Consider the following 16,483-nt stretch of genomic DNA (forward strand, 5'->3'; position numbering starts at 1 on the left):
GAAACTCAAAAGAGAAAAAAAGCGAAAAGAATTTTAACCATGTTTCATAAACTTCGGGAACATCCAAAGAAATTTATTGGGTATTTTCGCATGAGTGTTAGAAGTTTTGATGAATTACTTCGCAACTTTGGACCTGCGTTGACATACGAAAATACAAACATGAGATTGTCATTATCATTATCGATATCCTCTTCATGCACTTTCACGTTTTGCGTAGACGTTGACGCCATTTTTCGTGCGCTAAAGACGACGGTCCGAATGCAAATGGCGGAAGAACTACGTGTTGAGTGACAATTTTGTTGCCCGTGCGCGCGCTGCTATAAAAACCTACCGGCGCGGTGACAGTTTCGTCACGGGCTTGTCCGCCGGTCGGCGGACAAAAATGTCACCCAATTGTTACGTCGTAACGTGCGCGCACCTCCATACATACTCATAGACTTGATGTGAGTGACGAAACAGTCACGGTGACAAAAGTCACCAGTGCGCGCTAGCCCTTAGAGAATTTTGAAAATTGGAAGACAAAAATCTACTCTCCGGTGAAAAGAGGTTTCTTAACTTTCAGATGCCGTCACTATATGTTTAAATTAATTTTACTATATTTGAGCAGTACTATGCATGTATTGTATACACTATACAGCCTTTCTTATACCTAGGTAATACAAAAAATGTTTAGAAAATGAAAAATTTAAAAAGTTGCTAATACTTTTATTGTAATCGAAGTAATCTCCGTTCTTCTCACACATCGTCGCATTCGATGGAACCACTGAGAAAAGCAGATTGACACACCAGTCTGCAGTAACCCACAGTTAACCAACTAAGCTATGGGTTTTGGATTCATAGCAATATATGCAGTTTTCATTACCTGTCACCATGTCGAATACAGCATTTTAAGTCACCGCCTTTGAACTTATCTAACATTTGGCGACACCAGTCCATGCGAAGGTGTTTCTAGTCGTCGGTTAAATTATGAGGAATCCATCTGGTACAAAGCTTCCTGAGGCCTAAATGTTTGTGTATTTTTTTTTATTGACTCATACCAATGCCTAGGCTTGCCCGTATCTGCTGATCTCCCTTCACTCTCTTTTCTTCTACTATCATGCGTCGCACGGCACTGATGTTATCTTCAGCAGTCGCTGATAAAGGACAATGACGCGGATCATCATTAAGATTGCTACGTCCACATTTAAACTTGTTAAACCAATTGTAAATAGTGGCACGAGATGGGGTATCATTAAGAAATGCTAATCGCAGGATATCATAACTTTGTTGTGAGTAAGCCCACAACTAAAGCCATAATAAATCATGGACCGTAAATTTTCTCGCGTTAGGTTCATTTTCACGTGTAACAAGAGTTTTAGATTTGCCCGCAATTCATAGAAACAAATGACAAATTAATGCAATATACTACATTAGGTTACCACAGAGTTCTCAAATTGAAATACAAAAAAGTACACATTAGCAATGTTCCTAACTGGCCAGTTTAAACATTTACAGTGTAACCCACGTAATCAATATAAAGTTCATGTAACTGAATCGGAATGACTGCGATGTAACTTCTGCTTGGGCGCGCTAAAATCTTTCCTTGACTAGTCACAATCAGGAATTGGCATCCATCCCCCATTCCCCTCACACAGATAATTAACTACAGATAGGTACCCCACATGGGGTGCGATGAGATTTTACACACCGCTTTTTTAAAGAGGTTTGGAGTGCGGTGATAGGGTTCAAACAATTTGTTAGGGTGGCCTAAACGGATGTGATTATTGATTTTTAAACTTTAAAGTTTCACATAGTCAATGAGTCTACCACACGTTTAAAGACATTTTCGATTATATTTCGAATCATTTTAAAAGTGTCTCGAATTAAGAGACGAATACTGTATAACTACGATGACTTTTTATCATAATAATTTCCTTTAAAAATTTGGTTTTTCCTCTGTCTTGCAATTATCAAGTTATTTATCTTTCTTTATCATAGTCTGTTATTTTCTTTCACTCTTTATTAATGTGGACCAAAAGTCCATGGTTTCAAAGTACGTATCAATTTTTTTTTTTTATTCTAATTAATTAAAGGTCAGATCTGTTTCTGTGTATGTATTCAAATTCAAATTAGGTATTGAAGATGCCTATCCTAATTTTATTAACATATCAATAATACAGGCCCATTTGACCAATAAGGGACTCGTAGTAGAATTACGCTAGTATACGCCAGACGAATAAATCACCAACTAATGCTGCAGTATCCGGCCCGTAGGGTCGTCGCTGCTTATTGTCGAGGTGACATTTGCCTAATACGGGGAACCCTATGTGGGACCCTCTTAGTGCCATGACAACGGGGGTACCGTTATTTATTAATTCCCGTTCGCACTTATTGTTTTTCAAAGCTTTGTGTGGCTATCATCAAATTCACGTATAGAGCACCGGTTGTAGCCCTTCTAAATTGGGGCGATATCATTCATGTTTTGTGTAATGTTAACTTTCGCGTATAAACGCCTAAAATAACGATTTTAGGTTTATGAATTTGTAGTTGTTCTGAAAAAAATAATATTAAACTTAACGATTACACTAACCAAGTCATATGAAAATTCGTTAAAACTGTTGCTGCATATCATAACTGAATTGTTATATACATTTTATTTAAGTTTACTTACCATTTGTAAAGACTTATTACCACCAGTTCGCTTCGATAGTTTATTCAGACCGATAAAAAATATTACCAACAGTCTACTAGAAATATGTAACCTCTCCTTTTGAATTATATTCTACTATGATAAATGATATCATCATAGTAGAATATAATTCAAAAAGATGGTTACAATTAATTCAGGTACAGTCGCGGTTATCAGCTATATATCCAACGCATAGAGCAGAATGAATGCAGCCAATAAAAACAGAGTGAATGATATAGTTTTTGTAGGCGTCGTCTAGCCACGGTCTAGGATCGATAGTCTGCTTCCCGAAACTTCATTACGTTACTAAATTCGTTACAGCTTCAATTTACATAAGATTTTCCTCACCTCATATACATAGCTCGGTTTCAGCACTCGCTGAAGCAATTAAGGTATTATTGAATATCTAAAATTCAGTGTTCTTTGCCTACCAGCTCTGCAGCACATACAGTAATACCTCAATTGTTGGTACCATGAAAATGTCTAACACTTGTTGTCTATTGTTTTGTGAAATCGAGTAATGTATATAAATGGACATTACATTACGATACTAATTATAATTAATATAGGCATAATCTTCATCTATCCTAATTAAGGGTCCATCTGTTTTCTGTTTGTAATCACTTTATTGGAACTGTAAATCTACAAAAAATGCTAAAAAATGTTAAAAATTCGGCAACAACTTGGCCCCAATTTGGATCTCGATTCTTTTTTTGAATTGTGATCGTACTATTTTCTTATATATACATACTATAGTCGGTTTTATGTATCGGTTTTTCCTTAGTACTCTGAAATTGGTATATAGTATTTTGTTTATAAAATTAAACTAAGCAATGTATATAAATGATATTTATAGATATATTTATATATTATTAATATACAAAATAAAAGCGGGAATTTGGTGATACAACTTAACACCCATTTGGATCTCAATTCTTTTGTCATTTTTGTTCTCAGTCCCATGTATATGATATTTTAAGGCATTATATAACACCTAATATAATTTCGTATAAAATATATCAACTAACAAATTAATTGCGTTATTTGTACCTAAATCTGGGTCAGGGGATAAGCCGGGAAGAGGTTGTGGTAAATCATTCTCAGACAATCATTGGAATTTAGCGTGCAATATCAAATTTTTATTACATCACGGTGACATTTTCATTTCACGATGAAGAGCAATTTCTCAGGAAAATTTATGTCTCCCGCCACTGATCTGATATATGTACGTAAATTTTCATTTCCCGGTTCAAACAGCGTATCTACTGCTAATCTGTTACATGTCATTTATCAAAATGTATTTATTTAAATTAAATTCAGAACAAAGCATAAACAACTTTTACGTTAATAATATATGTCTGTCATTTATAGTCTGAATAGTTTATTATCTATGTTTCTTTACTATTCGAAGTTGTATTGTTATTTATTCTAAACAAATAATTTGCAATACAAATAAACATTTACACTCAACTTTCTATTCCCTTATATTTAATATTGACGAGAAAATATATTTTGAGTGGATTTAAAAATTTAAGATATTTCCATTTCATAATTCGTACTAACTTCAACAATTCTTACCGGCCTACCAGTACTGAACGGCGAGCTACGAGAGCAAGCTAATTGCTAAATTAACGCCTCCAATCTGAGGTCGTCTGGCATCACTTTGCAACTATTTATATTCCAGTTTACTATACTCTGAAGGTTCGTTTAAATGAATTGAATAAAACCTTAAGGTACTTGCTCTTAACAACAGACTTAATGCCTCTTAAGGACGATGTCTCGTTTTTTATTAACGGTCAAGAGGCGAATCTGTTGCTTGGTAGTATTGGAAAAGACCGCGGCAACATACCGAAAATAGCTTACTTGTAGAATGATGAATATAACAATGAACGAAGAAACAATAAAAGTCTATTCCAGGTATTAGGAGTCTACTTTGGTTTCTTTAAAACTAGAATCTAGTAGTGCTAGTGATTTAGCGCTAACAGAACACTGACGTACTTGAGTTCCAGAAAAATGGATTTATTTGTTCATTTAATCTGCCTTTGGACCAACTAAAATGAATAGTCATAGAGAAATTTGGCGCCAATTGTAAAACGTTTCATGACAAGTTGTCACCTAACAATAATAAACGAATCAACTCATAAATCCCCATTACGTTCTAGCACGCAAGTCATAAAACTCTAAAGCTGTGGAGTAATCCCAGCGTTGATTTATTTCGAAGGGACGCATCGGTCCTTTGAGTAGAGAAGTTCAATATTGACTTTCAAAATTGCTTTAAACTGCAGCCGATAATAATGACGTTAAAGGAAATTTCAACCCTATGGCAAAGGTGGGAGGTTACAAATGCTTTCTCACAGTCAATTGACTAAAGTGTTGTTAGTCGCCTCGCTTATTGGCATGTCCTTCAAGTTTTCTGGGACGATAAGACTTCGACTGTCTACTGTCTGTAAAATACATATTGATTTTTGCGCCTTTACTAATAATGCCTCATAATATCTAGACAGAGATATTATTCGCGCAATTTTATTTTTATTAACCAATGGACCATTTATGAGGTCGTTTTACTATATGTATCTCAATATTTTAATTTATTATTATTTATTAATATTTACCCAAGTAAAGACATTGAAAATTCTATATTGTGCGTATGTTAGAAGCAACTTAGAGTATGCATCACAAGTTTGGAACCCTCAGTATGCTTTTTACAATAATAGAATTGAAAATATCCAAAAAAAATTTCTTAAGCACTTGCAATTTAAGGCCAAAATTTCGCTGCCTGATTACAGAGCCCGGTGTAAACATTTTCACATGTTACCATTGTCATTACGACGTGATATTGCGGACACTATCTACCTTATGAAAATTGCTACTGGCGAAGTCGATTGTACTGAGCTAGTGAGTAAAATAAGCCTTCGAACATATAACAAAACACTTAGAATTATGAACATATTGCACGTGCCGAGAGTAAACACAAATTATAGAGGGAGGAACTTTATGGTTAGGGCAGCAAACAAATTCAATAACTCAACGGTGGACATTGACATGTTCGCTTGGAGTGTGGAGGCAGCAAGGAGAGCTCTGGTACAAAATTATTTTAACCAGGATGAATGAAGTGTATTGACTTCATTTTCATTGTCAACAAATTAAATTCTGTTTTTCTGTTTATTGTTATTGTTTTGTTTAACACTAAAATTTTTTGAAATGTCTAGGTACCTTCTTGTTATATATATTCATTCAAATTAAACTATTTGTGAAGATTTATAATTGGCCCATGTTGTTATGTATATATTCATCTATTTTTGTATTGTGCTGTGAATCTTCTTATGAATAAATAAATAAATAAATAATAAACATGAACACGGTGTAATGGTGGTAAAACAGTCAAGTTAAGCCAAGTTGAGAAAACACCACTCAACTAGATTTAAATTTTATTAATATTGGTCCATCAGCTGGAACTTTATCGGTACACAATTTATTAAACAAGTGACTATGCACACAGCTGTAACATCATCTAAATTTGTATTTGAAAATCTTATCGCAGCTATCAAATTTGGACTAATTGGCTAAGTTTAAAAAATGTTTATCGAATTGAAATTTTAAAAGGTGACAGCGATAAATACCTATCATAAGTATTTATATAATTTATTATTTAAAGTCATCATAAATATTAATGTTTTGCTAACCGTGTGTTTGTCCACACACGTATTTCTCGATAACCAAAAATAACTTTGATAGCAGAATTGCATATGAATCGCGTACGTAAATTCAAATTCATTTGTTCGTTCTCTAATCAAGACGTAGAATGGACGAGAAGAACTGGTATTAAACTCCGCGTCACTTTTTAATCGCCAAGTTTTTTGTTTTACACAATGTTTGTAAGGAGCTGCAATTAATACACCATGTTCAAGTTTAATGCAGTATTATAATTAATTAATTAAGAAATTCTTTTTTTATACAACATAATTAAAATTAACGTTTTTGTCCGGAAATTAAGTCTAATAAAGAAAAATTTCTGATTTATACAGTGAAGACTGATTATCTTTTTCTTTTAGAAATAATGTAGCAAAACGGAAATTCTCTTATATATAAGCATATCTATAACAATCTCCATCAGACATTGCAGTGTTAACAAATGTATAAGTACCTAATCAAGAATACGTGTATTTTAGTACAATGCTTAGACAAGACCCAAGAGACATTTTAAAACGCACGCGTCAGCGACCCTATCGTTTACCGATTGATCGCTAATGTTTTGCGTGCTGTGATCACAGTCCATGCAACAACACAGTTGTGAAGTCGCCAAAATGCGTAAAATGAAAGTGCTGCAAATATTTTATTTTCAATGGTAATTACAAAATATACATTGGAATTCAAAATACTAGACGCAATGATAGAAGTAATAGTAGGATATTAACGTACGTAGTTTATTTCTTTCGGATGTTAATTCTAAACATTTCGACGCTTCGAAAGCTTATAGAGCATACTTAAGAACTAGTTATAGTATGTATGTATATATAAGCTACAAACGACGTATAAATTCGCCAAAAATTGTCACTACAAACAGTGAAAACTGTGGGGGGGTAAGAAGACGCAATTCAGGCTGTTCCGGCGCGTACAGCGCGGGTCGACGGCCGGGGCCGCCCGGGGGGCAAAGGGGGGCTTTACACTTCCGCCTTGCTGCACTCATTTCCGCATAAACAGTGCCTACCGCACTCTACCGACAGCTATCATAGGCCTATCATCATTAAGATATTATAATCTTTAGCTGCTTTAATAAAATTACCAGCGCGTACAAATGCAGTAAAAATTAACCTGGAAAACGTAGTTAATTTGTGTTAAAAGGGATGAGTGTACTTTGTTAACTGTATAATTTGTTTGAAACATTTTTCGTTACTGTTTGGAAAAAAAATAAAATTTTCACGATTTGAAACTAAGATCGCGTTCGTAATAAAAAAACTGTAATAGGCATATTCAAGTCACCGCAATTTTGAAACTGATACTAAATACATCATCTTCCTTCACGTGATGTTTAACTATTTTATCGGTGTCGCGGTTTGAGTTTACTTTTATTGAATTAGATGTAGTTCAGTAAAAGTCTTTAGCAAACTTCATATAGCAACTAATCAGCGCAAATCCAGCGAATTAAAACTAGGAACGCAATTTAAAGTCTCTCTTAAAAGTTTCGAAGGCGAAGGAGTGTGGGTGAAATAAAACAAAGGAAGGCGCGCGCCGCGGCACTCACTGTGAGTGCTCTGCTTTGTGGCAGGACGGTACATTGTAATAGGCGATACATGCTGGCATACCTTCACCACAGTGTTAATGCGAACAGTATCGGCTATTAAAATGTTTCGGCGTTATTGAGAATTATGGAAACCGGCCGGAATTTGCTTGGCTCGGTTTTGCATTGTGCAAAGCCGAGCCAAGCAAATGCGAGTTATCTACATCTACTAATATTATAAAGAGGAAATATTTGTATGTACGTATGTCTGTTACGGTGTAATTAAAAAAGTACTGGATCTATTTTAAAAGTTCTTTTCCCATTTGAATGCTACATTACCACTGATTAATATAGGCTTCAAAAAAAAAATTTTTTTAAATATTTATCTCTGTAAACATACGAAGTGTTCCGATTATTAAAATTGTGATAACAAACAATTGATAAGCTCGCTATGACTCGCTAGTCAATTCAAACGACCAAGCGCGTATTTGCTATCGTGTCACTGTTCATTACATCACATGTTCTGTGTCTTACGGGGCTCAACCCTAGTTCGGTGATACGGCTTACTCCTATGTTCCGTGAAAATACTATCTGTCTTTGACATTTCATTTCATGTACACTTTCATTTCATAGCCTCTATTTGCTTTTAATTCCGTACTTTTGAAATTCATCCCCATATGCAGTAGTGTCACCTAAGGGTTGCTTTTAACATTTGACATAACCTACTCAAAGCAGACAAAGAACAATTTCACTGCACTGTTTATTTTCTCTTTGTGAAGTTGTAGTTTTTTCATTTTTTCTGATAAGCACTGCATACGAAATTAGCCCTGCTATGTTGTGAATGCGTATACACTTCTTTATTTATTCGTATAATAATCATAAAATTCTATTCTAGCGACTTGACACGAATGTGTGAATTAAATTTGAATATACGCTTCCTGGTTACTATTAAATAACTTGCACACACTTGTTTCTTGAAGATAATGTGTCTAAATTGGTTAACTGATATGTGGGTCTATGACTGTCTAAAAGTAAAGCATTTTCACATAGACTTTATTTATTTATTTATAAGTAATCTTGCAGCTATATATATCCATATAAAAGAAATCATTGATATATCAGATTACATTAATAACAAAATATATATGAAACAGGTAAGGCTAAGGAGCCCAAATGTTCAAGTTAACAAAAAGTCGCGAGATTTCACTCGTAATTTAACAAATTGCAATAATCCTTGATAAAATGTAAAAGTGCAACAAGGTCTACGTGCCTGATAGGATTAGTCTGAGAAAAATAACCGTTGTCTGCGGGAGAAGCGTGCTTGAAAACAGCTGAGATCATTAGTGAGGGAGCTCTAATGAACCACTCGATCGCGACGAAGATCTGCACCAACTTATCGGAGATCTCCAGGTGAATAAACAGATTAAACGCATAGATTAACAATCTTACTTCTAAGTAGCAGTGACTACGGTTGGTGTCCGTAGATTATCTCTGATTTGTTTGTAACTATATTCATTATATATTTCTAATGAGGTAGACCTATTTGTATGTACACTGGCTGAGTTCACAGGAGTTGCTTGCTATATCGTCAGTTTTTTTTTTATAGAACAGGGGGCAAACGGGCAGGAGGCTCACATGATGTTAAGTGATACCGCCGCCCATGGGTACTCTAAATGCCAGAGGGCTCGCGAGTGCGTTGCCGGCCTTTTAAGAATTGGTACGACTTTAAAGACCCTAAGTCGAGTTATAAGATTTAGGCATATATGTTTAATTTTTTAATGTTTTTATGTGGGATAATTGGTGTGGATATTATTTTGGAATTCTATCGAATTAGTAGTAACTGTTAAGGTAGAATAATGTAGTGGAAATAAATAAATAAAGAAATTTACTGTACGCGTTCTAATAGGTATCGAAGAACAATACAGCCAAGATTCCACATTAATAATTCTTAATCAAATGTAATTTCTAAAAAAGTTATACAAGAAAAACAAAATAGCGACCTCTGCCGGCACAGCGTTGAAACGTAAGAGCTTATCGAGAGTTGGCGTGAGAGCGGGACGCCTCTTGGCTGAAGCAGACTGCTTTGTGCCAGCCACTACAACTTTTTATAATATTACTATGCCCTTTAACATATATTTTTTGATTTTTTGTAACCGCTGTGATGAAGAGATGGGTTCGAGGTATAGTTTAAAAAGACAAATAAAATACTACCGACATTCTTAACCTTGAAAACCTTGTAAAACACAGGATAGTATCTTTTGAAAAACTAAATCACCTCGTCGATGAAAATCAGAGTAATTTGTATTAATAGATGTTACAAGAGTACAGTTACTACAGTTATCTTCTAATTTAGCTCTAATGGTGCAGTTGGCGGAAGCACTCTGAGGTCAAATCCACTGTAGCTTGTGAAGGAAATGAATTCAATTTAACATTATCTCGGTGAATTTAATACTCGTTTCTGGCTATCCATTCCCGTTTTATTTTTTACGATTAATTTCTAACCATGTTACGCTTAAATAATTGGTTTACACGTCTTTTTAAAAAAGGTTTCTTTTGGATGACGGCTTAATTAAATTTGTTGGTTTCTATCCTTGAGATTGATTAATTTCGAAAAATTCCTTATCTACATAAAACCTGAAGCATGTAGTTTAATATCTTCATTCATTGTGAATCAATAATTACGTCTGTATGCCAACTGTCAAAATATTGATTTCGCAACATTGTCCACTGATCAGTGGTTGTTCAATTCCAGAGGGTGCGACGACGTGCAGCGATCCCTTGAACTGCTGGACCAGGTGCTGAGCGAATACGACGACTCGCCTCGATCGCTGGAGGCGCGGGGTCCTGCGCCCACGCCACCCACGCCGGCCACGCCCGCCACGCCCGCGGACGACGATTCGCCCCTCGCCGGACATACGTCCGAAGACGATGGATACATGAGCATGAACGGACGCAGGTAAGACGACTAATACATATATAGTAAGGAAGGTGTTTCATTTATTAAATAATTTATAATCGAATGTATATATAGCTACGTTTTTTGTTTTTTACTAACGTTTACACGACGCATATATACTCAATATAAACTATAAAGCTTCAGAGGAGTTAGCCAATAACTAAATTATACAATTGTCGATGACATTAAGCATCTTCAACCATAAACAATATGTATATATATGGAACGAATACGAACTGTCAAATCGCCTTGACATGTGGCACTTTATTTATTAATTATTTCCTGCCTTATTTTCCCGCGCTCTATTGCTTGACACCTTAACAGTAATACACAGGGGGGCATAAAAACTCCCGTTCTTCTCAGTTCTAATCATTTAAACAATATATTTTTTATTTAATCCATTAAATAATAACCAATCAATATTATTATTATGATTGCATTTTAGCCAAAGTTCTATACTTTTTTAACAAAATCATTATGATGCCTACCTGAATATATGTATATACATATTTTCACTTAAAACCAAATGCCCTTGATAGTCAAAACCTAGTTCACGAATAAAATAAATACACGAATAGTTTATTGATCAATGAATTGATTTCTGTCGTTATGTTTCAGAGCGAAGTTCGCGCTGGGCTTCCGACCAACAGAGGAGCGCGAAGAGCCTTCACCGCCTGACCCTCAGTCACCGCATTCTCCACCTCCGCCGGAGGAGGCCGAGAGGATAATTTCAAACCTCTTACCTAAGTATGATCTTTTTATTTAAATTTATTTTCTACAATGGGGTTCAGAGAAAAAAAGGAAACATTGTTTGTACCCCTGTCTGCCATGTTCTCTCTCTAAACCAAATCAACCGGAACTGAAGCGAGATTTTAAATTTTGTTTACGTCGATGTTTGAGTACTCAAACACGCTGAAGTTTATTGAAAATAACTAAACTTATAGGTTTAACTTGATTTAGATTAACATTCGTAGATTGCGATACATAGGTCTAAAATCAGTAATAATTTTCATTCTACCAAAACCAACCTTTGAGTTCAGGCACCTCTCGTTCGAATTCTTCACTATTTTAAAGGCTTCAACACAGCTTATCCGGATATATTCGGTAGTGGGGTGATCGGTTTTAGAGAAAGAATTGTTGGGTGGCTTTTTCGAACCTAAATCGCTGTTTTGCTGATGATTTTTTTTTGTTTTACCAAAAATTTCTGGTAATTCTATTTTATTATGTACTTATTTTTATATTTTGTAATACTTATGTAAATTTAATTTTCATACATTCTAGATGAAATATTTGGTGAAATATGCCGTAGATTTAGTACTATGTATGATGTCGTTAACTTAATAAATAATTGCGGGCCTAAAACTGGAAACATCGAAAAATAGCATTTTTGTAAAGTTATTAATTTCCGTGATTTCAGAGTATCACCAGCAAATTCAGCGAAACGTACAATATCGATAGAGCGACGCGACGAGGACAAACTTGACTCAATTATCAGCGTTAATGGCATCACCACCGCAACTCAAACTACATTCGTACGTATATCAATTTTTTTAACAAAAAACATTTCGATGTTACCTAATAAACCTCCAGAATTTATCCATAAAATGTGAAGAAATCACAGGTCTTTCTGTGAACTATCCCTTGATATGGTAAGAAAACAAGAGGAAACCGTGACACACCTAAATACTAGAACAGAAATGTACTGGATTTTAACATACCACACATTAATATTAATATTAAGACCAAAAATAAATACTTTAGGCAGGATCACGAATTCACGTTTATATAGGTTAATAAAGTTTTTTAAATTGTATTTCAGCCAAAAACCAGGCACCAAAGGCCATACGGATGGGAGAAAGACACCGAAACAAACCACACTCATTTCAATCAATCACCGCCTTTTAAGTTCAGTTCGCTTCAACACGGAACGAGACCGCCCCAGGAAGGCGTCATCCCATGGCTGCCTCCGCGTCAAGTTCCCGTCAAGTCACCCAGCTTCGAGAACCCACCGATCTTCCCATTCATGGGTTTCTCCAGCGAATTTAACGACAAGCCGTACAATGAGCATCCCGTCACCATCTATCCGGGACCTAATATATACAAATCGCCCACGTACAAACTGTCCCCGTCCATAAAAATAGAGAAGAAACGAGACAGCAGGTCCGACGAAGAGATCCTGTCTCCAAAAGGAAAGATTCCCCCCCGAACTCTCGCCGGTTCTATGGAGCGACATAGAGAGGTGTGCAGAGGATCCTCAGAGGATATAGAGAAGAGAGGTGAGAGGAATGATGAGGAGCATTTCTCGGATGATTCCTTGGAGTCATTCCCGCCGCCGCCGACCACCAACACGCCTTCGAAACGCAATTCCATAGCATGGGAAGTGTCCCTCGATGGTGATGATCCTCTACTTACACCGGGTAGTACAAAGGTGGGTAGAATTTGTTATGGCATTACGTTGACAAAAATTAAATACACGCACAATAAATCTTATTCTTACTAAGTCTTAAATCTATACCTAATCAACTTTAACTTTTACTTTCTATAACGAAATCACCTTAAAATAAAAACAAAACAAACATAACTGTCACCTTTTGCCATCTAATGGCCTGTACCTTTAGTACTTTTTAAACCTTTCTTAATGGCACATGCATTTAAGTCACCTTATTTTTAATTTATTTATTTTTAATAAAATTTCGTTGTTGTCTTATTAAGTTGTTAATATGTGCTTACGATAGTCAATATGTTTTAAAATGCATTACAGGTTATCGGGAGACGTAGGAGAAAATCAGGCGACCAATCTCACTCTAGCACAAGCTCGATTCCTCAAAGGTTAGACGACGATTGGGCAGAAGAGTACTGGCCCCCTCCGCCCCCTCAGTCCCAGTGCGAGAGCCAAGCGTCGCCTTCCGATGCCGAACCGGAGCTACGTCGAAACCACGACCTTTCCTGCGGCACCTACGTCATCAGGAAAGGGAAAAACCGTAAACAGTTACCGACCTTCGCCAAGAGCCCCAAAGCGACCGATCCTCCTAACCACCTAATAAAAAGCCATAGCCTGAACAGAAGCACGGACAAATCCATAGACGGATCGAGCATATCGATAAGCGGCTCGGGCTCCGTCGGCTCCTACAACTCCAGACCTAGCTCCGATCTAAGTCTACCTCAGTCTAGATATAGTGTCGACTTAAATTCTCGATTGAGTCGAGAACTGAACACTCCGAACTCGAGATATAGCATAGACTTATGTACACCCAACTCTAGATTAAGCAAAGAGCTGGCGTCTCCTAAATCTAGGCTCAGCTTGGATCTCAACGGACAGGATAGGTACGTTAATCAGGATTACTACGGTCACAGTCCCAAGAGCAGAAAGACGCCGGAGAAGAGAGAACCAAAAGTTCAGAACAAACTGTCGCCGCAAAATAGATTCACCGATTTTAAGAAATATTCGTCTACCTTTGATAATATACAATCGTTGATTAAGGAAGGGAAGGTGGAGGAGGCACCTCAGAACGAGTGTAACGAGACGGTCGGTGAGCTCTCCACGGTACCACCAAACATGGTCCGTGTCATATCTCTACCCACACTCGGGTCCGAGTCCGAGAGCAACAGTGCCAGCAGACAGGCGCTGATCACCACCGTGGAAGAAGAGGAAGACCAGGAAATCGCCGAACCGGGCTCCAGCGGGGAGACATCTCCACTTCGGAAGATTGAAAATAATATAAGCGCTATACTAAGTCAAGGGCGGGACCACTTTACCCCATACTTACCTAAAGACTGGAATATCCATAAGGATGAATACTGTGATGAAGTTTCTAAAGATATATTAGAAAACAGTTTCCGTTATAGTTCTAGGGAGAGGCAGAAGAGACACGATATACAGAAATCTTCGAGTCACAATGAGATTCAGAACCAGAGGTCGATCGAGAGAAGAGACCGCTCTTCGGGACGAAGGTCGAATAGCATGCATAAGTCTACCAGTGCCAAAGACGTTCCAGTCAGTTTGATGCGGCAGCCTTCTTCATCGGATTCCGCAGTTTCCAGCGGTGGAGACTTTCCACTAAATGTGCAAATCGTGGAACATTCGTACCGGCACAATCAGCTGCCTCCGTCGCCCAATTTGGGCCATGACAGGGGTCCTTTACCCCAAACACCAGAGTCACCCAAATTTCCGCCTTTACCGCCCTCTCCTGTACAAGAGGTAGATGATGAATATACGGAGATAATGCAGCCGACTGTAAGACACCACGCTAAGAAAGCGGACACATTACCGACGCCAACGCTGGAATCTCGTAGAAGGTAACTTTACACTTTTAATACAAGTTTTAATAAAAAGTCCATATTTCCATTAGATTTCCATTAAGCAATTACTTTTATTACCATTTATTATTAATTTTATTTCCCTTCTTTCCAACAAAATTCAACGACCTAATGATGATTAATACAAAAGTAGTTAAAAGAAATAGGTAGTAGTAGGTAGTTTTATCATTCGAGTTACCAATACCATTTACCTAAGCTATTTAATAACTCCGACTACATAGTCGGGGAATTATCTAAAAAATATTTAAAAAAACATGGTGATTTATATATAAAAGCCAATCGTTTGTTGCCGTTTGTTGTGCTTTATATTGAAACTATTGCCCTATATTTTCCAGAAATAGGCTTATCACATAAACCCTTAATGTGTGTTATTGCAATTTACTCCTTTGTATGTTTCCGCTGAATTGTACTACAACACACATAATACAATACTTTCGCTGTGATGGAAAGAATCAGAAGAGTGATGTTACAATGTTGCTAGTACGATTAAAATTATTATGTAAAAATTGAACAACGTAAATCAATTTTAGGTGCCTTGTTAACATGCGCATTGTACACTTTAACTAATTAAACTAATTTAATATAAAGTGAGAAGTATTCACCACTAGGCTCAGGTGTGCGATTTTCATCACTGAGAGACACCGGAGTCCAAACCACCGGACTTAGATAGACTAGACTATAGACTTTCAGATTTTGAGCGCATATTACTCTAGCTTTCCACGATGAAGGATAACATCGTGAGGAAACCAGCACGCTTTAGACCTACAAACCTACAGCGCATATCAGGCACAGAAGGCTGTGATCAGCTACTATATCACCCTACCACTTTTCCATTCAAAAATACATTATAAAACTGATACAGAAATCAGATTCTCAGTCTATAAAGGTTGTGGTGCCGCCATTGTATTCTTTTGAATTCAAATTATATAGAATATTTTCGCATTTGTGAGTTAATTTCATAAAATCTTCATTTTCAGGCCTTCGGAACCACCGGCCGTACCACCACATAGAGATAACACAAATAGCCTGAAGACCAGGTCGATGGAAACCAGCTATAACAAAAACAGAAGAAACAGTTCACAACATTTCAAAAGCGGCTCAACGGATAGAAGAACTCTACCCACAGGTGAAATATTATTCGTATTTAATATCATCTACCATTTATTAATAGGCCTTACACATAGGTGAGCAGAGGCAATTGAGTCCAAGGGGGAGGCGTTAGCGGTTACTTTGGACATAGCTAAAGCGTTCGATGGGGTGTGGCACAGAGCACTGCTCTCGAAACATCCAGCACCAGGCTCCCCCAGAATCTCCAGCTTTCTGG

The 16,483-nt window shown here is 36.7% G+C and overlaps 1 protein-coding gene across 2 annotated transcripts in view; it reads left to right on the forward strand.

Annotated features, from left to right (window-relative positions):
• LOC110999663 overlaps nucleotides 1–16,483 on the forward strand; it is a 125,092-nt gene that overhangs the window by 85,537 nt on the left and 23,072 nt on the right. For both annotated transcript variants that reach the window (XM_045631691.1, XM_045631692.1), the window contains 6 exons: nucleotides 10,639–10,842; nucleotides 11,461–11,589; nucleotides 12,260–12,374; nucleotides 12,662–13,270; nucleotides 13,604–15,138; nucleotides 16,137–16,285. In XM_045631691.1, the coding sequence (XP_045487647.1) occupies nucleotides 10,639–10,842; nucleotides 11,461–11,589; nucleotides 12,260–12,374; nucleotides 12,662–13,270; nucleotides 13,604–15,138; nucleotides 16,137–16,285 (2,741 nt within the window). The remainder of the gene's footprint in view (nucleotides 1–10,638; nucleotides 10,843–11,460; nucleotides 11,590–12,259; nucleotides 12,375–12,661; nucleotides 13,271–13,603; nucleotides 15,139–16,136; nucleotides 16,286–16,483) is intronic.

The sequence above is a fragment of the Pieris rapae genome, chromosome 16 (genome assembly GCF_905147795.1).
Source record: "Pieris rapae chromosome 16, ilPieRapa1.1, whole genome shotgun sequence".
NCBI classification, from domain to species: Eukaryota; Metazoa; Arthropoda; class Insecta; order Lepidoptera; family Pieridae; genus Pieris; species Pieris rapae.